General features: G+C 34.1%; 1 protein-coding gene across 4 annotated transcripts in view; it reads right to left on the bottom strand.

The window, feature by feature from the left end:
* Nucleotides 1-23,216, bottom strand: part of LOC150086308 (filamin-A-like) — a 470,984-nt gene that overhangs the window by 4,065 nt on the left and 443,703 nt on the right. For all 4 annotated transcript variants that reach the window (XM_090374465.1, XM_090374466.1, XM_090374467.1 and 1 more), the window contains 7 exons: nt 19,553-19,681; nt 19,177-19,443; nt 12,385-12,522; nt 11,925-12,173; nt 9,010-9,180; nt 7,979-8,194; nt 1,535-1,732 (listed from right to left, as the gene is read on the bottom strand). In XM_090374465.1, the coding sequence (XP_090230591.1) occupies nt 1,535-1,732; nt 7,979-8,194; nt 9,010-9,180; nt 11,925-12,173; nt 12,385-12,522; nt 19,177-19,443; nt 19,553-19,681 (1,368 nt within the window). The remainder of the gene's footprint in view (nt 1-1,534; nt 1,733-7,978; nt 8,195-9,009; nt 9,181-11,924; nt 12,174-12,384; nt 12,523-19,176; nt 19,444-19,552; nt 19,682-23,216) is intronic.

The raw sequence follows: 23,216 nt of genomic DNA, 5'->3' as shown, positions 1-23,216 counted from the left end.
ATAAGTCAAACACACAAACAGATACATCTTACCAAGAAAGACTTCATTTATATAAATTGCAGTGTTGGCAAACTTGGCACCAGCAAGGAGACCCAACTGAAGCATTTAAAGCTTTAAACAAGTTGAGTAAATTAAACATTGATGAATTCATGCGGAACTATCTAGAAAGGAATGCAGTTATTCACAGCATGGATTTCCTAAGGAGGTGATCTTGTCTAACCAATCTGATTGGATATTATGATGCACTAACAAAGGAACTGCATGCAAAAAATAAATTTTGACATTGTATACTTAGACTTCAGAAAAGCTTTAAACTGTTCCCATAAAAGACTGCTGTATGAATTGGAACACTGTGGCATTAAGGGCAAGTTACTGGATGTAGGGATGATTGAGTAGTTATCAATGGATACTGCTCTTTGTGGACTAATGTTATTAATGGAGTCCCACAGGGTTCAGTGCTGGACCCACTGTTGCTTTCTATATTTATCAATGATACCATGAAGGCATATCAGGCTTAATGTCCAAGTTTGCATTGCAGATGATACAAAGGGTGGTTAATGACAGAGAAATGGCAGTTGAAGTTTAACACTGATAAATGTAAGGTACTGCATATGGATAGCAGTAATCCCAAAAAACCAACTGGATAATTGTGCAGTTAGGTACAAATTTCTCTGATTAGTGTAGACAGGCTGCCAGGACAGCTCCAGGGGATTCTGTCAATGATAAACAAGAAATTCTCAGATCAGTGCAGAAAGGTTGCCAGGACACCTCATGGGTTTTGTCAATGATATACAGGAATTTTGCTAGCAGGGATAAGGAGATGACTATTCCATTGTATAAAGCAATGATCAGGCCACATCTAGAATACTGCATATAGGTCTGGCAGCCTCATTTCAGAAAGAATGTGGATTTGTTTGAATGGGTACAGAGATGATTAATGAGATTAGTAGGGGAACAAAAGAGTGCCCTTACCAGGAAAGGTAAGGGCACTCTTTACTGGCTTCAGTTCTGCAAATTACACCATCTGGAGATTAGGCACTTGAATGGAGATCTCACTGAGGTGTTTAGGGCTTGGAATTGATTGAGTATTGCTGATGGTGCCCTGCCTTTTGCAGAAATTTGCCTTCAGCCAGCAGGTGGTTGATTGCTGGAATGAACTGTCATCTGGTGGAAGTGGATAGTTTAATCAGATTCAAGGAAGGACTAGAAAAAGTGTTAGGAGATGGACAGATGATATGATGCATTGTTTTTATATTTTTTTATTTTTTTGATGCCGTATAAGCTTGCTTTCTTGCATCATTTTGCCACTATTAATACTAATAAGGCAGGCAGCATTATTTTTTTTTTTTCAGATGATACTGAATTAGCTTGCTCTCTTGCATCATACTGTCACTATTGGTACTAATATTAAATACCTGGATACATTCAAGATCACCAGAATTTCAGTGTTTACCTAAAAGCATGTACATTTTATATGCACTTTTATAAAATAAATAAAAAGTATTTCAAATTAAACAGAATAAATTCCAATTACCTGCATCACAACAGTTAACAGTAAACTGATTCTGTTTATGTAGATAAGCACGCTTTAAACCCATTCCTTTGCTAGTCACTTTTGATGGATCTGAATGGAAACGAGGCAAGTGATCAGCTCGCTGTTTAGCTTGTTTTGTTACTGTCTCCACGACAACTTGTGAAGTTTCAGCTGATCCCACATCAGCTACTGCATTACCTGCAAAAAAGTTTAAATGATACGTATGATTCGGCTACATTATCATGCTAAAGCACATTCACAATATTCAAGACACTACACAGATTTTAAACTATTTTACAGTTTTGCATGGTGAAGTTGAACTAATGTTCATAAGCTTCTCTACATAAGACACAACATGTCTATGTCCATTCAAAATTTTTCAAATTCTTACCATTGTTATTATCTGCATTTGCAACATACAGATAGTTTACACCATGGCTGTTGTGTTTTATGCAAATACTACATTCCTTCCCAAAACAACAAAATGAAAGTGTCATTATAAATGCTACCACAGCATCCCCATGCATTGTTAGTAACACACATACAAGGTAAATCAAGAGTACCAACACCAAACAATTAGAGAAGGATAGGCATAATTTTATTTATTTATTTTTGTCGGATAATGTTAAGGGCAAAACAATATGTATCTAATTTCAGGATAACAATGATAGTTCAGGTTCCGCACAGTTGGTAGTAATTTGATTTGGCTTATGATTTTTTTTATGACACACTGGCAAATTAGGCAATGAGTCAGCAAATTCAAGAGTAAAATAAATTAAAAGTCGTCGGTAACCTACAAACAGGTTACCTGTAACCAAGGGTGTGCTGGTAAATTTAACAACCCGCTTACTAAAAGAAAATAGGGTTACTGGTGATTTGAACCAATTTTAATTGTAGCCGCTGCCAGGTGGTGCTACCTGCCTCCAATGATCCTTTTGTGTGGATGGCATCATCGATTACGTGACGCCTCTCCTGGACCCCAGTGTGTTTTCACCACCGGGGGGGGGCACGGTTAGGTGCTTCCCATAATCCTTTGTGCAGGTTGGACTCCGTTATTATTATTTATTTATTTTTTTAAATTTTGCTACTGGATGGCAGAAAATGTTTTTTCATAAAAATAATTATTTGGTGGGATTCAAACTGAGGTCTATGGGCAGGTACCCTAAATGGGAATATTAGGTGAAATTATATAAAGTTTTGAAATTAATTTCAGTGAGATGAATTTTTAAATTCTAAGGATAAATTAAATTTCGAGAAATTTCCCGACTGTAGTTAAAGTTTGAAAATAATTACCTACGTCTGAAAATTATAAAGTAAACACTGTCATTTCCAAGCTGTAATTATGTTCTTATTATTCTGGTTAAAATTCTAAAATCTTCATTTCAAACACAGTTTTAATGAATGAAAGAGTTTTATTTGAATACTAAAGAAACAATACCAATGTGCACAGATCTTTACTAATAATAAAGTTCTCAATTCAGATAACATACCATTTTGAGGACAGTCCATTCTTTTTTCATTTCACTTATGAAGTCTTCAAGTATTCATCACTTATTTGCAGTATGGAAAAATTTTTGAATTCCACCTTGCGCCACCAAAGTAATTGTGATGTCATTAAAGATGGACACCTCTAGTAAAACCTACAACCGCTTTTCAACGGATAGTTTCTTTCTCCTAATTCTCTAAATCACTCTCTCCTAATTCTCTAACAGGGCACTTACAGTAACAGTCTTGTTAGAGAATTTGGGAATATCCCTTGATCTACTCACTGTTTACCAGCACAATTTCTCGGTATGTGGGACAGATGGTCAGATAAGTTTTACGAGTACCACTAAGTTGTAGAATGGTAATCCCTTTAGCTCTCTTAATTCATGTTTAGCAGCAGCACTAATTGCCTAAGTCGCCTGAAGGCCAGAAGTGCGAACAGTATATACCCTTAAATCTCTCCTGATCCGTTCATTATATGAAAATTTTCTTCACTCAACAGAAATTATTTTAAATGTATTACCAAGGGGAATTCAAAAAATTTTGCTAAATAGAAAAATTAGCTATAAAGAAGTTCATTAAACAGATTTGTAATTGAGTAATTTAAAATTCTAAAAATGCAAATTTAGTTAAATAACTACAAGCTTATTTGAATAGTGGGTAAACACGTGAAAAAAATTTACTGAATATTAAAAATTTTGAAATGTACTGCATCCAAATGTCACATGTCCCTGTTAATAAAGGTACCCCATACACCGAACCATTGTGTACCACTCAACAAAAGCACCGACTGTACCTATCGCTGTGGTATATTTGTATAATTGTAGATAGTGAAAACCTAACAGTACAATAAGTAAGAAAATATATTTTGTATTTGGGGTAAAGAGAAAGTAGGAATGTGATATCGAATGTTAAATGTAAAGCATATTTTATTAACGGTGTGGCACCTGTAGAAAGTGCTTCACTTGTGCACCCCTAGCGCCGGCCCTGACTTTCAGTAACGTAAAGGATAATTACCTGTTTGATTTTACCACAAGGGACTTTTCATAATAAAACACCTATTTGTTACTGTCTTTATGCCATTTGACATTATTTCCAGTTGGAATACTGACAAGTACCTTCCATTCATTTGAAGCAGAAAACATTCTCCACTACCCACACTGTAATGGATTACTTTCCATGCTATAATGGATTACTACTGTTCAGTGGCATAGCCAGGGGTAGGGTCAGCAGGTACACTGTACCCTCCTAATACCAAAATCTGGTATTGTGGCACATTTTTAGAAAAATAATACCACAATATACATTGAATAAATACTTAAGTTGTACAATGTTTTTAAAATTATTAACTTATATCTATAATTCATCGTTTATGTATTATTTTTAGAGTTCATTTTGTTTCACATGCTATTTTTGTAACTGTATAGGTACTGCTTATATTTTATTCAATTTATCATATGTAACAAATATATGTAACCAATAAAAAAATGTACTAAATATATTAATAAAATAATCATTTATAAAATAGTTTGTTGTTATTATTTACACATTTAATATAATGTTTTTGTAATACAGACATTCAGGCACCTCTTATTTAAAAACAAAAATAACAGGTAGGTTAGCATTAGGAAGTTGCACTTTTTTTTGCGAATGTCTGAGAAAAAAAAAAAAAAATCCTGGTTACGTCACTGCTACTTTTTGATTTTACAAATGTTCATGTGAAGTTCCTTTGAAACCAGTTTTCGAAGTTTATAACGTGGCTATCAATAGAAATTTCATTTGAAGAAAAAATATACATCCCGAAAATGTGCTGTATTGATATTGTTCCCTAAAAACAATTACAGTAAAGCAAACTTTTCTTTTATTAAATACGCATTGCAATGTTACCAGTTTTTTCCCTTTCCAGTGTGGCTTCCGATAGATGAATTTCCTTGATTTTGTGTTAGTAGATGCAATACACATTGAAGAAAGGAAATACAATCTTTTTGTTTTTCCAAAACGATTTGTTGCAATTCTTTTGGTTATGTTTCTTATGCCTAGAAACTGTTGTGTGCATACCCCCCATGTCGTGCTATATAGGACATATGATGAGGAATAACAAATATAAGATGTTGCAAATGATAATCCAGAGCAAGGTCAATGGAAAAAGAAGTCGAGGGAAAAGAAGGAAATTTTGGTGGAAAACCTCAGAGAGTGGTTTGATCAGAGTAACAAGGGCTTGTTTAGAGCTTCTATCTCACATACGTCCATTGCAAAGATGACAGCCAACCTCTGCAAAGAGACAGCACATTGAAGAAGAAGAATTTATGTTTTTTATATGATTGAAGACTTCTGTAAAGGGGAAACACATTTTACCATAATAACATAAATACCTACAGAATTCCAGCTATCAGTATTATCACAAATGCAATAAGATCGACTTTACTACCTGTTTATAATATATTGCACTAACAGAAAAGCCCAATAAACTAGAAACTGCAAATTGTTTTTACTGTTTTATGGTAGTGATCTCCAGAAATGTGCTTTAGAAAAATATCACAAAGGCATTCAAAACTGATTCTTATAACCGAACATATGATAACGATGAAAGTGCAGTACATTTTAATAACTTGAATTAGTTTCTTAAAATTTTATTCTATAAAGCAGCTGATTACAATTGTCTCCAACTGGACCACATGGTCCAGTTGTAAACGTGTTGGCCGTGTGTTTTGATTTTGCATCCTTTAATTTAAGTGATTTTTTGTGTTGTGCTTTAATTAATATATTAGTTTTATATCAATTTTTTTTAATATGTACAATTTCAATTATAAAAATCACCTTTTAGAGAGATAAATAGCTTAGTTATATAGTGAAAATTTCAGCTTCCAAGGTCTTGGAACGAATTATCAAAAAACAATATGTTATTGGATTCACATTACGATATTTTCACAATACAATGGTGTCTCTGGAATAGATTAATATCACAAAGCAGGGGGCTGCTGTATTTTATTCTTTACTTCATGAACAACTTTATATGTAAGGCACATATACAGACAGGAAAAAAAAAAAAAAACCAAGCTTGTATTAAAAATAAGAAGTTTGTAAAATAATAAGAGGAGTTTACCTCAATATAGTACGTAGAACACTTCCGTATGATACCCTCCAGAAATTAAAATGGAAAAAAACCAAAAAAAACCGACAACTTACCGGTACATTAGAGTAAAATATACCAGTAATTAATGTACCGGTAAGTTGTCGATTTTTTTCGTTTTTTTCCGTTTTAATTTCTGGAGGGTATCATATGGAAGTGTTCTACATACAGTCGGTCCTCGTATAACACGTGTTTGCATTACACGAATTCGATCATACACGATTTATAAATAGGGGAACGATATCTTATATAACACGAACCGAATTCGCTTATACACGATTTGCCTTTGTGTTTACAAGAAATGGCAGTCGAATACGAAATCACCCCAACTGAACGCAATACGATAGGAACGAAGAAGATTCTGAAAATGTATTTATGTGTTTTATATCAGTGAAGGGGAAACACATTTCACCATAATAACGTAAAAACCAACACAATTGCAGCTATCGATATAATCGCAAATGCAATTAGATGGAGTTTACTACCAGTTTATAACAGATTCCACTAGCAGAAACGCAACTGGAAATTGTTTTTATTGTTTTATGGTAGTAACTCCCAGAAATGTGCTTTAGTAAAATGTGAGGTGTTAATAGTGTATCTCGGCCTTTACGGTGTTGTTTATTCAGTTGCTATACGCGCGCAGCTTTGTTTATGTGTATCAAGCGTGCCTCCTTGTTTTGTAATTGTGCTTTATTCCCTAAAAATGAGTAAAATACTTAAAAGGTGTGAAAAGGAAGCGTCCTGGCTAAGACACTGCAGATTCAGAGAGAAAAAAAAAAAGAAGCAATATCGATAAACAGAGGCGGACTGGGTCAAAAATTCTTACCCGGGAAAATTTATGGTGGCCTCATACTACGGTTTATGGCCAAAATCACACCGGCCTCCGGCCCACCGTGGTTTCCCCCGTAAGGCTTATGGCCAGTCCGCTTCTGTCGATAGAGAAAAAATATGAAATTGTGAAACACTTTGAGCGAAATGAAAGACCATGTGATATTGCACGTGCTACAGACCTAAATGAGGCAACGCGGAGAATTACAAAGAATGCAGAGAAAATAAAAACAACTTTCATAGCGGGAACAACTCAAAGTGTAATTAAAATCCATTAGATTAAGACACAAAGAATTGGAAGAGATGGAACGGCTGTCATCTCTTTGGATAGAAAATCAAACAAAAAGCAAGTTTGCTTACGATAGAAGCAAAAGCATTAGCAATATTTTATTACGACTTACGTATTATAATTTATACTTACGTATTATAAAATACGTAAGTATTTTATTATAATTAATGTATTTTATTTAATATAATAAATTTTTTACGAATAAAATACGTATTTTATCCGTAAAAAATACTTTTTTAGTATTAAAAAATACTAAAAATACTTTATTATAATATAATATTATTTTTATTACGTATTTTAATCGTTATAAAATACTTACGTATTTTATAACGATTAAAATTACCCGATTATTTATTGTGTTTGGTAATGTTTTGGTTCCAAATGTGTGTTCAATCTTGGGTGGTCGGCACCTAACCCTACTTTTCCCATAGGGGCTGTTGTTTATATTGCACGATTTTGCATTGCACGAGGGTTTCTAGGAACGCAACTATCGTGCTATACGAGGACAGACTGTACTATATTGAGGTAAACTCCTCTTATTATTTTACAAATATTATTATCAACGTAGAATGTATCGAGTATTACAGCTCTGATTCATACTATCTAAAAAATAAGAAGGCAAATCTTGGCAATTTCATTATGAGCATATATAAAGAGAAGCTGAAAGTACTATACATAACATTAACAGGATTATATTTAACAATTAGCTTACCTGCACAGGTTACTTTGAAAGGACTTCCAACGATGTGATAGCCATTATATTTTACTGTAGCAAAATAATCACCTGGTGCAAGAGGTGTATAACGAACTTTGTACCCTTCTTCTACCTCTGTGCAATCCATTGCTACCTTGGAAGGACCATCAATAGTAACAGCTAATGTACCTGCTCCAGCATTACATGTATCCACTATAAAGTCCATCTTTGTACCTGTAAAAAGTTTATCACCAGTAACAATCTCTGCTCCTTTAAAAATAATACTGAGAAATCTAAATGTCTGACATGCTTTTAAGTGATTTAATTTATGATTCTTAAAAGTTAAATTAAAAATCAAGTAAATATTTAAGATTAAAAGCCTCGAACTATAGAAGCTGCCTCACATTACTGGTAGAGGTTGGGGCAATAGTCTCAGGTTTTATGTAGCATTGAGAAAACAAAAGTTGCTATGAATGCATCAATCTCATATTGTAGAGGCAATTCATCACGAGTTTCCATGGTATGCACCATGCACTTTTAATAAAAAGAACCAATCCTATGGAAAAGAATATTAATATCAGCATAAATAGCAAACATTTTAAAATAAATAGCAACATATTTATCCGAGAGTACTTTTTAATTAGTGTACATAGTGCAATGCTAGTGGAATCCATAGTAAACTGCCTTCACAACACGAACAGATGCATTCATAGATTCACAGCAAATGTAGTTTGCTCATAGCAATGTACAAAACTGAAACTATTGGCCTAACCTGTAAGAAATTAGCAATAATAATGTAAAAAAAAAAAAAGCTTAAAACTACTTAAGTCACTCTGAAGTATGTTGTCTTGGGCATTTTCACATTTGGAACTCAGAATCTTACTCCTAGGGTAAGATCCTATGGATTATCAATTAGTTATGTTTATAAGAATCTAATGCAAGCAACTGCTTCTGAACTCTTATAGAAAATCTTTAACAAAATATTAACAAAAAAGAAAATAAGATTGTTTATCTCGCTTTCTCACTTTGCAAAACAGTTGTTTACTTGCCTGTTTTAGCCTCCTTTAAACCATTGCCATATGCATGAACAGCAGCAGGATCTGCATCATCCTGACCAATTCTAATTCTGAATGGACTCTGGGGTATGTGAATACCATTACAACGAATATGTATTTGATGAATACCATTCTCCTTAGGAATAAACCTTAGGGCCCACTGATCTGTGAAAAGATGAAAACAAAAACAATTACATATCAATGTACATACTGTAGACAGCTATCTGTTAGCAAGAAAGTATTCTAAGTTGTGAAACTAAAACAATTCACTCCACATAGTTTGGGCAAATATTTTTTTATCAAAGTGAAGGAAACATTTTGACTATAAAAAAAAAATTCCAACAATTTGCACCAATTTTAGCTGACATTTTGAATTCATCATAGAGATAATTAGTCTAAAGAAGTGAGAATGGTTATCAGAATTAGTTAATTTAGTAAATCCTTCTTCCAGTCATATAGCTCCCAGAGGAGCTGTTGTGGTCACCAACACTTTAGTAAATACAGTACTAATTAAGTTTTTTTTTTTTTATTAATTTTAAGAATTCATGTAATGCAACTCATGGAAAAAGTAATAAGAGATGGCCTTGTTTATGACTTGCCTGTTAGATTCTATGTACCACTATTCTTATTCTTTAAGATAATTTAGTAAATACTAAAATTAAGGGTTTTTTTTTTTTTTTTTTAAAGAATTCATGTAATTGACTTACAGAAAAGTTAATACACAGATAGCCTTTTTTATGATTGCCTGCTGGATTCTATGTAGCACTATAGTACCAAGCAAAGTAACATGCCTTAGCAGAATGGCAAGTTAATCTTGAGCCTGGGCTTGTAACAAATGATTTGCTTTTATAAGTATACATGCACTTGTTCTTTTTCTTAGTCACCCTAACACAACCCATGTGTTTACTTGTACCGCAATGACTCCCAGCAGTCTCTGAAATACCTTGCATCTTGTTTTCCAGGCTTCTGCTCATTCCAATAGAAGCAGTGTAAGAATCACTTTCACCTCTGCCAGTGGCTACTGTTAATCTGTTAGTCCTTGTATCCCCCCCCCCCCAAGCTAGCAGTTTTCCGACCCACCTAACACTGCCTTGATAGCATCAGCAAATATTCTTGCACCCTTTCTATTTAAGTGTATCCCATCCCTGTAGAAGCAGTCCCTTCTGTTAACAAGTACAGACCAGGCTGAAAAAAATTCTACCCCCTTGAGCCTTGCACAATATTTAGTCATTAGGCCCAGTTATTAGGCCTATAGCATATTCTTACTCTCAATTTTGATCTCCCAATGCTTATGTCACACCAAACTGACTCGACACTGCACTGTCCAGCAATGTTGACTGGCTTCACTTCCTTGGATTTTATGTGTTTCTTAACTAATAGCATAACCCCTCCTCCCTTCCTATCCTGTCTGTCCTTTCTGTACACATTTTACTCCCTAAATTCCAGTTCTGCATTCCTTATATCTGTGTGACCCCACATCTCTGATATCCCAGCAATATCTGCCTTTGATGTTTTGAGCAATACCTCAAATTCATGTCACACATCTGAATTCGCATGTACCACAAAATATGGGTATGTTCTTGTATTCTCTATCTTTAAATAAACTGCTTATATTCTGGATGTTACAGAATATAAACACTTTATTTATTTTATATACATGTTGCAAGTAAAAGTTTTTTCTTTAATGAAAATCCAAGCATGAGAGGTATTAGAACTTATAGTACTTAGTACCGTACATGGGTTGAAGGTTGAAAAGATGAAAGAAGATACTTGCTGGCATTAGACTTGGATTTCTATAGATTGTAATTTTCAGGAAATACATATAAAGGGAGGTTGTTCCAGAAAACAGAAACTGAAGGAATAAATGAGAAAGAAGAAAAGTCGGTTCTGTGAGTTTGTTTGTTTGTTATTTGGTTTTTAGGAGCATTAGCAACTAAGGCCATATTGCGCCGGGATATGCGGTGGTCATTCCCTGACCTTTCCGCATCCTCCATATTTGGTGGTGACAGGCTCGAACCCCAAGTCTAATCAAGAAGCGTGTGCTATGCACTGCTGCTCCTTCCCACCTGGCTATGGAGGCGCCCCTGTGAGTTTGAAATTGGCCAGTAAATGGACGCTGATTGTTTGTGGCATGTGTTCAAACTGGTTTTGAAGAGAGAGTGGGAATTAAAGAAGCCAATTCAGAAGAACAGTACCTATTGAAAAGGTATGCAGCAGAAACAGAACATCTATGAGACAGAGAGTGGACAGATTTTATTAAAGATGAGTCATTAATTAACCTAACTGTCCTCTTTTGAATGGAATCTAGAAGCCTGATAGGAGGTTTTGGGGGTTAATGTCCCAGATGTGGGAACAATATTACATGATAGGGCAGATTTTAGATTTTTATGGAGTGATCATCTGTTTGGAAGAAAAGTAGCTGAGAGCAAAAAAGAAAACCTAATTTTTTAGATGCAGAGGAAACAATATTTGTGATGTGGTTATTGCCAACAGAGGTTAGAAGTCAGGATAATTCCTAATAAAGATATGCAATCTTGTCTAGAAATCTGAGTGTCATCAAAGATAAGCATAGGAGCAGAAGAATCCTTTTTGTGGGATATAAGACGGGACTGAATTTTAAAAAGATTGAAATCAACTAAATTATTCGTCCCACTGGAGAATTACCTGGAGTCAGCATTTAGAGAATTAGTAGTGGATATTCAAGAAGTTTAATCTGTTTGTGCAGGGCAAGATTTCTCAAACAAGGTGGAATGCAATGTGCTATCATTAGCAAATCTATGGATAGGATTTCAAATTGCTAACTAATAAAAAATATTCAATATTATTTTGGTGGCTAAGTTAAACAATTAATATAGCTTATCTACAAACACATTTCACACCTATGACTATTATTTAACATATATACAAACCATCATCCATTGGGGCAATGAAGCAGTCATCTTCTGCACCTGATGGGGCAACAACTTTGCCATCTAAATTACCTTTGGCTCCATTCATGTGAATGGGAAAAGCAACTGGTTTGTTTACTTGTAGACCTGTTTCTGGAACAATTCCAAGTTCAATCTTGGCTGTGTCTCCCATTTGTGGCAGAATGTATACACTGTATGGACTGTCTGGGATGTGCTGGTCATTGAATTTAATACCTACACGGTAATCTCCTAAAAGTACACAACAAAAAATTAAAATAAAATAAATAAATAATACACAACACACGAATTTTATATTCAGCGTAAGTTAACTTCACTTGATACAGGATGACCTTTTCTAATTTAGTATTATTTAATATTAATAATTTACTCCACATATTTTTCTTTTCTTCATAAGGAAAACTAAACATTAAAACATTCTAAGTAATAAAGTTTTTCATACCTGGCTCTGTTACAACATATGATACATAGCAAGACCCATCTTTACGATCTTTGAAGTCTATATCAGCCTTTGATGGTCCCTCCACTGATATGGCCAAACTACCAGCACCAGCCTCTCTTGTCCATACATTGAATTCACCTAGTCAAAAAATATCATTTATAAGATGCAAATGAGATACTTTATATTCCATAAACCTAATATGATCCAATTTTACAAAGAAAATAACATTCACTCATGAAGGAAAAAGCATATTCAAGAAATACAGAGTCTAAAAAATTATTTTAGACTGTGTCAGAAAAATTTCAATACCCTAAAAGTGTAGGTCGATTTATCTGAGCTTTGATAGACAAGGAATGGTCAGAGCATCAGAACCAAAGATTTGCTCTAACACTATGATATTCTGATATTTCATCTAATATAGAAAGCTTGCATGTAGCAGTATGAAAGATTAAGACCTCTGGAAGTAATACAAGTTATGGCATTAAGTCTGAAAGGTGAATTGATATTTCCTTGAAATCTCTCTCTCTATGCTTGTTTAACTGTTCACTTAACCCTACCACAAATGAGTTTGTTTTGCAGAACTTTGAAAATTTGTAAAAATGAAACCTTTGTATCGAAATTCTTTAAAATATTAATCTATTCTTATTTTTACTTTATTGCATTAGGGTAAAATTACTGCCAAAAATCAAATCAAATCTTTTTTAAAAATTTGTAAATAAAACCTATTGTTATTTTTTTTTTATGCAGTAATATTTGTTACACATTACATATTGCTTGATATAGTTACATCAAATTCTGGATCTGAATTTCTTGCTGCCATCTATTATAAACTGTGTCTACAAATTAGTTTTTTTTTTTTTTTTAAATAAAAACACCCAAACAAGAAAGGTATTAGAACTCATAGTGCTTAGTACCATGCATAGGTTCAAGGCTGAGAAGACAGAAATACTTGTTAACATTAGATCTGAATTTCTGTAGACTGTAATTTTCAGGAGATATACAGTGAAAGTAAGGTTGTTCTGGAGAACAGAAGCAGAAGAGATAAATGAATAAGAGGAAAAGTTATTTATGTGAGTTTTGAGATGAACAGTGAATGAATGTTGACTGGTTTGATGCACATGTTTGGACTGGTTTGGAAGAGAGTGATGGAATTACACATGCCAATTCAGAAGAATGATACCCATAGAAGTCTATAGTAAAAGCACGAAACAGAAACTGTACATCTACGAGACAGACTGGAGAAAATTCGTAAGAGATGGATCACTAATGAATATAACTGCACTCTTCTGAATAGAGTCAAGGAGCTTGGAAGTACCACTCCAATATTCCATGGTAGGACAATTTCATATTTGTACAGAGTAAGAAGCTGTTTAGAAGAAATGGTGAGAGTAAAAAAAGAAAACAAACCACATTTTTTATGCAAAGGATGCAAATATTTGTGATATGCTTATGCCAAGAGAGATTAGAGGTCAGATGACTTCCAACAGAGATATGCAAACTTGTTTTTTATTTTATTTTCTACCACTGGCGAATTACATGGAGATCAGCATTTAAGGAATTTGTGGTGGACATTCAAGAAGATGAAGATATCTGTGTGCAGGGCAAGGTTTCTCAAACCGAAAAACAGGAGGCATTAAGCAGAGAATGGTACAAGATTTAGAAGAAAAATGGGAAGCTAATAATGGGAAGCTAATAAATCAGTGTTATGTTTAGCAATACTTCATGTTTCAAGAGGTAATGTACAGACAGAAAGATGTTGTGGCCAATAGATTTGCCAAGAGATCAGAAGGCTCAACTACCATTTCGACAAGAAGCAAGTTTTCTGCTCTTAGCATGGTCAAAATCAAGTTTGGACTGATTAACAACTGTTTTACAATTGTTGCAAGCTTTAGCATCAGCATAAAATAAAGCTGTTGATTTGGATACAAGCCAATTGCAATATGCTACATTCTTATTTTGAACAGCTTTGGTACACTTATCTAAACCAAAGTAGATAAAGGATGAAATTTTAGGGTGGAACATGGAATAAATGATTTTATGCCTAGAAGAATAATTTTCACAGATACAATCTGAGAAAACACTGGGATCAGAAGATTTAAAAAGTAATCCAACCAAGGAAAAAAGGAATAGGAATCATGCAGATCATCCTATTTTGCATTCCTGTAATAACAATGACATGAGGCTGAGGATGTCCACAAGAGAGAAGAGACCACCAAGTTGTGATCTGAGATTTACCATGTGCTTTGAAAGATTGTTAGAATTAGCAAAGGCATATGATGCAAAAAAATCAAGCTTAAATAGCATCAGCCAAAAAAAAAAAAAAAAAAAAAACCTTCTCATTTCACCCATCCACTCGCTCCAATGTCTAGTTCTGCCTTGAATCTATTTAAGCTGTGAACTTCTACAATGACAACCACCCGCTGGCTAAAGGCAAACTTCTGCACATTTATCCTACAACTGTCTTTCCTCAATTTGAATTTATGTCCTCTCAGGCAATTATTCTGAGCAAGAGGAAGAATCCCATCAGTATTGAGAATGCTCAAACCATTCAAGACTTTATATACCCCAATCAGATCACCTCACAGGTGTCTAGTCTCCAGACTGCAATTTGCAAAACCTAAGCCTTTCTTCATAAGAGCAACCCTTTGTTCATTCACTAATCTTATTGCCCTTCTCTGTACTCATTCCAGCAGCTCTACGTCGTTCTTAAAATGAGGCCTACAGACCTGTATACAGTACTCAAGGTGTGGCCCAACCATTGCCTTATACAAGGGGATAGTCACATCCTTATCCCTACTAGAAAAAATCCTGTATATCATTGACAAGACACCATGAGCTACTCTTGCAGACCGTCTGCACTGCTCAGAAAAGTTCATCTGCCTGCACAATTACCCACAGGTCTTTTTAATTCTCTACCACTGTCAGTGTAATACACTGACAGTGGTAGAGAATGAAAAATGTAAAGTACACTGACTTTACAAATGTAAAGTATTTATGTATTTATTAATGTATTTATTATTTTGATGGTATAGTGATACAAGAAGAAATAATACCATACATATCAGCATATAAGTTGACCTTTGAAGCAGTAAAAAAAATCACCTAAAATTGTAAAGTGATTACTTACTTATACACCAAATATGAAATTTTTGGTGTATAAGTAAGTGCACAGTTTTAAATTGATTGCATTTATTCCAAACATTTCAATGGCATCATGGTGATGTGCTTGTGGGTGTGACTTTGTGGAATAGGTAGAGAGTTAAAGATGTGCAATCTGAATTAATCTGGCACCATATTTGCCATAACTGATAACCAATGGAATAGATAACATCCACCTGTTTGCAAAATAGATGGAAGAACTTAGGGAAATGGAAAATTTTATAGGACGACAATGTAATATTTATCTGGTCTTTTACTGAACATCTTTGACTCAAATACTTATATAAAATAGTCACAAAAAAAAAAAAAAAAAAAGTAAGATTTGGCATACACTGCACATAAAATTTAAACCAATATTTTAAATTCCTTCGTAGTCAAAAAATGCAAATTTTTTTTTATCAGTAACATCGGTAAATAAGAGATGCATCTAAAAATCAAGGATAATCCCAAGTGACAATCAAAATAAGCCTTGTAAAATAGCAGAATACTTAAAAAATAATAATAAATAAAAAAATAAAGAAAGGAAAAAAGTTACCTCTAAAATTTAAAACATGAATATAGTTATAAAGTTTTATGCTGAAAATTAGCTATTAAGAGAAGAAATTTGTTTACACAAGTAGAGGGGGATCAGTTTAAATGAAAACCCATGAAAATGCAAATAACTTCAGGAAAAAGAGTGTTATATGACATGAAATTTATATTCTTTATTTTATGCACAGCATTGCTATCTGTTGACAAAATGTAAAAAAAAAAAAGCAATAAAATGAACATGCCCTTCAGCACAGAGGGGGAGTGCATTCATGGCAGAGAGGACAATGTGTTCAGAGTGAAACATTACCACAAAACAAGATCATTCTAGACTACTTGATATATTTTGTAGGTAATTTTTATGTCATAATGCACCACCAACATGGAAGTGTGTGAAACTGCTATATGGATTTTGGAGACCAAGGAATGTTTAGCACAGATCAGTAAGTGCATGTAAGCCAGTACAGAGGCTTGCACAACAAAAGGGAATATCATACAGCAGTGGGAAATAACTGTATCCATACAAAGTGAATGTCATGCAGCAACTTTTGCTCCCAAACTGTGGAATACTGAAGTCATTACTGTGGATAGTTCTAGAAAAAGTTGGAAACCAGGAGCATCATGGGAACTTAGCTTTCTTAAATACACGCGTTCACTTTCAACCCATCATTGCCAACTGAAGACGAAGACGTGGATAACGAAAGCCACTTGTTATGGCTATTGGCCTCCAGTATTAACCATTTATTTTCAACTTTAATATTGACAACCAAGGACAAAGACGTGCACTTCTATTTCCTTGCGCATATTTTAACTTCTGTCTTTAAACCCCAACTTACTTACTCCTAATTTAAATTAAAATTATCATTCACCCTATTCAAACAGCAATTGCAGATTATAAAAAAAGGTGAGTACCATAATAAATTAAGCTATGCTATCATATTAAGTCCTTTATATGTTAAAACTGGACTTTCTTCCCTGTTAAAGCCTGGTTTCATCTGCCTGAATATGTACTCTTAATTAGTCATCTATGATGATGATAATAATAGTTCATTTATCCCATTAATTGTTACAACAACAGGGAATTATCAACAAATAGAGAAGGAGAGCACAATGAAGATGTCCCCTAGTTCAAGGTAAAAATGATACAAATCTTATGAACAGACAAAGGTATGTTATTATACATATATATTTATGTATTCATTATTATTGTTTAACATTATTGCAATTTAACCAGTTATCATGAAATGCTAGCTCAAAAGTCTCAAACTCAAAGTTTCAAAATTCAGTTACTTTAAGGGCTTTATGTGAGGAGGAAGACTGTACCAACTTTTTATGCCCTTGAAACTTAAGGCTTTTCTGGTCAACTGATTTCTTGTACAATGGTATCTTCAAGTTGGATTCTTTCCTCAAACTGTTGGTTAAATCTTCAACAGTGAAGGCTTCTAAAATAGCATTTAGAAGCCTGATGGGAGAGAGAGAGAGAGAGAGAGAGAGAGAGAGAGAGAGAGAGAGAGAGAGAGAGAGAGAGAGAGAGAGAGAGAGAGAGAGAGAGTTGTAAACAAAGATAGCCTTAGATTTCACTAACAGCTGGTGAATATTAAGATTTGCCTCATTATACACTGTGAAAATGGATGTATTCCAGAGAAGCCCGAAAATAGAACAGATGAAACAATTTAAGATAGTTAATACTATTTAAACCTGGTTTGTTATTCCTCATACAAAAATACCATACGAGAGATGTGGCTGGATCAGGGTTAAAAAGACCTGTCTGAGGAGGACTGAATTTACCTAAGCTAATGAACAGGTGAGTATCCCTGCTGGTGATGTGGTTTTCTTTCTGATGGTGATTATTTGTTTGTCCCACATTAGTTTGCAGTCAAGCCAGCTTCCAAGAAATATGTATTGTTAAACATTTTCAGATTATTGCCCTTGTAACTTACTGTGAAGACAAAGTCTAGTGGTTTGTTACTCATCTTGAAGAAGATGTATTTTGATTTTAAAAAAATCAAAGGCAACAAGTCAAATTTCCCTAAAACCTCTGAAGACTGGAATATGGTATTAGTGGTACACTGACATAATTCATGAACTATTGAGACAACTCGCTGAGGAGGAGATCGTTAAAGTGTGGTTTTAGCAAGGTAGTGCAATGTCACACTTCAAACAAATCTATAGTTGAGCTATCCTTCTTGTTCAAAGATCACAATTTCGAAAAGCATATGGCCGTCATACTCATCAGATCTGTCAACATTAGACTCCATTTCTGAGGGTTATGTCAAAGACAATGCCTATAATAATATGATTGTTGGAAGAAAAGAAGAGCAACATAAACAGCATAATTTCCAATGAACATCACTTCCAACATGTTACAGGCAGTGTTTCTGAACTTAATCAATCAATTATGTTGTAATTGTAGTGATCATTTTCAATGTTTTTTGTGATAAATAATATCAGAGAATAAAGAATACTACTGGCAAATTTCATATCTTTAGCTCTTTTATTCTATGTTATTTGCATTTTCATGCATTCTCATTTAAAATCTCATCCTGTATTAGCCTTAAACATATTTAAGATATGCAAGAGACTTGATTTTACATGAAAATGAAATACAGAGCTACATCTGCTTCAAATAAAGATTACTGATAGCTCAAAAGTGAACTGATATATCACAGAACTCAGGTTCTGTGATATATCATTAAAACCAATAAAATAATATATAAATAAAATTGGGCTAATTAATTTAGGATTTAAGAAAATAACAAGTATAAATTAAGTATAATGCGTGGATTATAATAACTGAAATGTTATAAGCAGAGGAATAGATGAAAAGTGACACATTTATGTTAAGAACAATTTTGACCAGTATTAGCGTTATATAGAATGTTATGTCAGGATTGTTAATCTGATTCCAATTCTGAACTGTGATTTTTATCAAAATTTTATCTGATTATTAAACATTCTTTAATAAAGCAAAGAAAGTTAAAAACAAAAAATATATTTTTTTAAATTCTCAAACTAATGGCAGCTGATAAAGTCTGTGTAACATCAATATTATTACAATTAAAAACATTAAATTACATATTAAAAATTTAGATACATGCTACTTACATGGTTCATTACATGAACCTCTCTCTAGGCCTGGTCCACCAGCATGAACTCTGTGGGCTCCATAGTCACGTAGTGGCCCAACAGTAAACTGGAAAGGAGAACCTGGAATGTGAATGTCCTTATAACGCACACTCACTGTATGAACACCCGCTTCCTTTGGTACAAAGTGAACTGAATATAAGCAATCATCTAAATCCATAATTTCTGCATCGTCAGTGATCCCTGTAGGAGATGTCACTTTTGCAGTCATATCAAAAGCAGAGGTTCCTAAAAACAAAAATGTTTTCAATCTACTTACGAAAACTGATAATTTAAATTCACTTCAATAAACTGATAATGTACTGAAATAAATTATATACAAAATATAAATGCCTACCTGGAAGTTTAAATGTTAATTTACATTCTGATCCTACATCTGTTACAGGCATTGCATCTCTCTGCTTTTTGATATTCTCCCTCTGAATGTTGGAACCCTCACCCAACACTTTCACTGCAAATGGACTCCCTGAAATTTATAAAATAAATAATTATACAAATTGCAAAAAATTCTAATGATATACAAAAGTTTCTTACAACTTAACCATCTACATATTTTAATAAACGTGAACCAAATTTAAACTGAGGACCTCTGTATGTATATAATGGCCAGCAGGCTTTCCTACAGCCTTAGTGCTACTTTTTTAAAAAAATATTTGAAATCATTCTTGTCAGTTTTAACTTCAGCATTATTTCCTTCATAAAAACTATGTTCACCTCCTAAGGTCAAAAGTCAAGACATAAAATATCATTTGAAAACTTTTCAAATGCTTCTCATCAAATATTGTTTACTATGCCAAAAGTCCACTATGCATGTATTCATACTGGCTCAGAAATACCAATGCAAAATACGGGCCTGCCTGTGCAGAAGTATGTTAGAAGCAAGTATAGGTAATGGATAAGAATTTAGAGACTTTCAACACGGGTTTGACGCTACATCAGTAACTTTTCTGTGCACACAACTGCAACTCATCTGAACTTCCTGAAATCCAGCGGCAGATGTTATTCAAATATGGAAGATTGTAGGACAATTTTTAATGAAAAAAGGTCTCCGGACGGCCTCACAAACTCATGAAACATGTTTGTCAAACCAAAAAGAGGACAGTTTGTGTCTTACATATGTCATCTGCAGGAAAACATCAAAGGGCAGGTCCAAGAGGCTACAGGAATACCTATTAGTATGTCAATCACCCACAAGGAGTTGTACTGCCTTGGATTCAATGCACACAAAGCCATATATCATGGTTGCCAATGCAAAACTGCATTTGGAGTGATGATCTCACTACAGAATGCTTTCTTTCAATGGACGTGCTTAGGTGAAAAAATTGTAAAGTGCATAGTCTTCAGAATGAAGTTTGATGAATGCAGTCTGATAGTACAGTACTGTTTCAGCTGGTTTCAACTTCATCTAGGCATATGACTAGGTGGCAGTACTTAAAAAACGAAGTCAATGACCTAGTTGGACATTCTGGACAATGATATACTGAAGCATTACTACAGAAATAAACCTTCAGCATCAGCATGGCAAAACTATGTCATACAGTGAGGAAAGTACGGAATTAGTTTGTGGATAATTACATTGAAAAGTTAGAGAGGCCAGCTCCGAGTCCATTTACATTCAGATAATTAAATTTTTTATGTTCACTATGTTATGGCTCGTAAATTCCTTAAGCTTTGCTACTTAACAATAAGCCTGGTCCACCAGTTTTTATGTAAAGTTATCTGATTTATTCATAATGGTATATCAGTAAAGAAGCATTTGTTCTACTTTACATACATAGCTAGATCTCAAAATGGAAGCTTTGCTCATTGTAAAATAATGATATGTTTTATGAGACAATAGGATTTCCATAATCTTCGATTATCTAAGGGGATGGGATCCAAAGAATAAGCAATTTGAGGAAGCATGGGGACCAGACATGTAGCCAAAAATTCGGCCACAGTGTGCTCATAGTTGGCTAGTGCATTAACTTGATTAGAGTCCAGCTTTGGTTGTGCCAAAGTTCAGAGGATATTTCCTTTTCACTTTTTCTCGCAATCAAACCAACTCTTGAAAAACTGATGAGTCACTGTCTGATGTGGGGGAGAAAATTCATAGTCCATGATGCTCAAAGGATCAAAGAAAATGATCAACATTTTATGTATTTTGTGAAATCTTTTTATCTTTTGAAATTTAATGATTAACACTGTTTAACACTTCAGTGACTCTGTCGTTTCTTTTTTGGTTGTCATTAACTTCAATTCTTCTATTTGAAGACTTACATTTGTTTCAGAGTCATAACCATAGAACTATATCTTGTTGTGATTCCATAATGATTGAATTCATGAACTAGATCATTTTCAGCATACCCCAGCAATTCCTGACCCTTTAACATGCATCTCTTCTGTTTAGGATTCCTGGAAAGAATTTTGCAGACACATGCTGCATCAAAATCTTCAGTTATGATGGACTAAAGTGCATAAGATATCAATTTTAAGTCATTCTAAGCCATTATTGTCAATCAGCAATTGCTATACCTCATTTATCATCAATTGCTATATCATCATATCTCACTTATGCAACATTTTCAGCAGTTTTTGAAGTGGATGGATGTTAACTGTGAGAGTCATCCTGGACTGATCCCCAACAATCTTTGAATTTAATCTACCACTTACAAATGATACTTTTAGCGAAAGCAAGGTCCTTAAAGATTTCTTTTAATAGTTCAAGAGTTGCCATAGTTGAATTCCCAATTCTGCAATAAAATTATGCAAATTCTTTGCAGTTTTTTTTTTGCACATAAAATCTGCCAAAACAGAGAAATTCATCTGCACTCAACAACTGACTGTGAAACATTGATGAAATGTATCAAGATGGGGTAAGTGGTACAGTGTGCAGGATTAAACAGCTTTTCATGCCATTTACACATAATGTACATATTTCCAGAATAATGCACGTTTTTCCCATGAACTAGGCATTTTCCCATGAACTTTTCAATCCCATCTCATATATTGACACCCATCCTCATAAAAACATACACAAGGTTTTAATATAATTTTTATTGAAATAAAATGCACATAGTATCTTTATGATACATATATTATTTATTATATACCTAAATATAGGAAAACACCCACAGAGGAAGGCCAGGAGAACTATAGATACACAAAGAACCTAATTACAACCAAATGTCAGGAAGCAAAACAAGACTGGATGAATAAAATGGCAGAAGACATTGATGAGGACTTGACAAAGGGAAAAACAGACAAAGTGTATAGAAAGATTAAGTCATTACAATACAATCCCAAAACGAGGAGCACAATGATTGAAGACAAACAAGGGAACCTACTGATGGACCCAGAGGAAATTGGTGAGCATTGGAAGGAATATCTGGAAGAACTCTACTGTGGAGAAGAAACAATTGATGAGAACGACTATATTGAAACAGAAGACAAGATGGAAGAGGATGCTATAGGCCCAACAATTACAAGGAGTGAATTTGAGTTAGCATTAAGTCAATTAAGGAACAAGAAAGCAGCAGGACCAGACAATGTCCAGGCAGAGCAACTCAAGAATATGGGAGGAGACATGAAAGATAGGCTTTATCAAGTGATACAAAAAATCTAGAAAGTGGTGAAATCCCAGATTACTTAATATAAGCAGAACAATCACTCTTCCAAAGAAAGGAAATGCTAATGACTGTGCCAATTACAGGACTATAACCCTACTGTCCCATGCATCCAAAATCATCTTGAATGTAGTGAACAACAGGATCAAGAAAAGAATAGAAAAGGTCATCGATCAAGACCAGTTCGGCTTCAGAACTGGATGTGGGACAAGGGAAGCGCTTCTAGCAATGAGAACAATTCTTGAAAGAAGAATGGAAATGAATAGGAGAACATACATTGCTTTTGTTGATATATAAGAAGCCTTTGATAACGTAATTGGAAGAAGTTGTTCAGAGTCATGAAAAACTTTGGCCTGGATTGGAGAGACAGAAGGCTTATCCTGCATCTGTACAAGA

The sequence above is a fragment of the Mastigoproctus giganteus genome, chromosome 5 (genome assembly GCF_048544385.1).
Source record: "Mastigoproctus giganteus isolate SK-2022 chromosome 5, ASM4854438v1, whole genome shotgun sequence".
Lineage (NCBI taxonomy): Eukaryota > Metazoa > Arthropoda > Arachnida > Uropygi > Thelyphonidae > Mastigoproctus > Mastigoproctus giganteus.
Note: the sequence above shows the minus strand (reverse complement) of the source record. Positions and strands in the feature narration are given on the sequence as shown.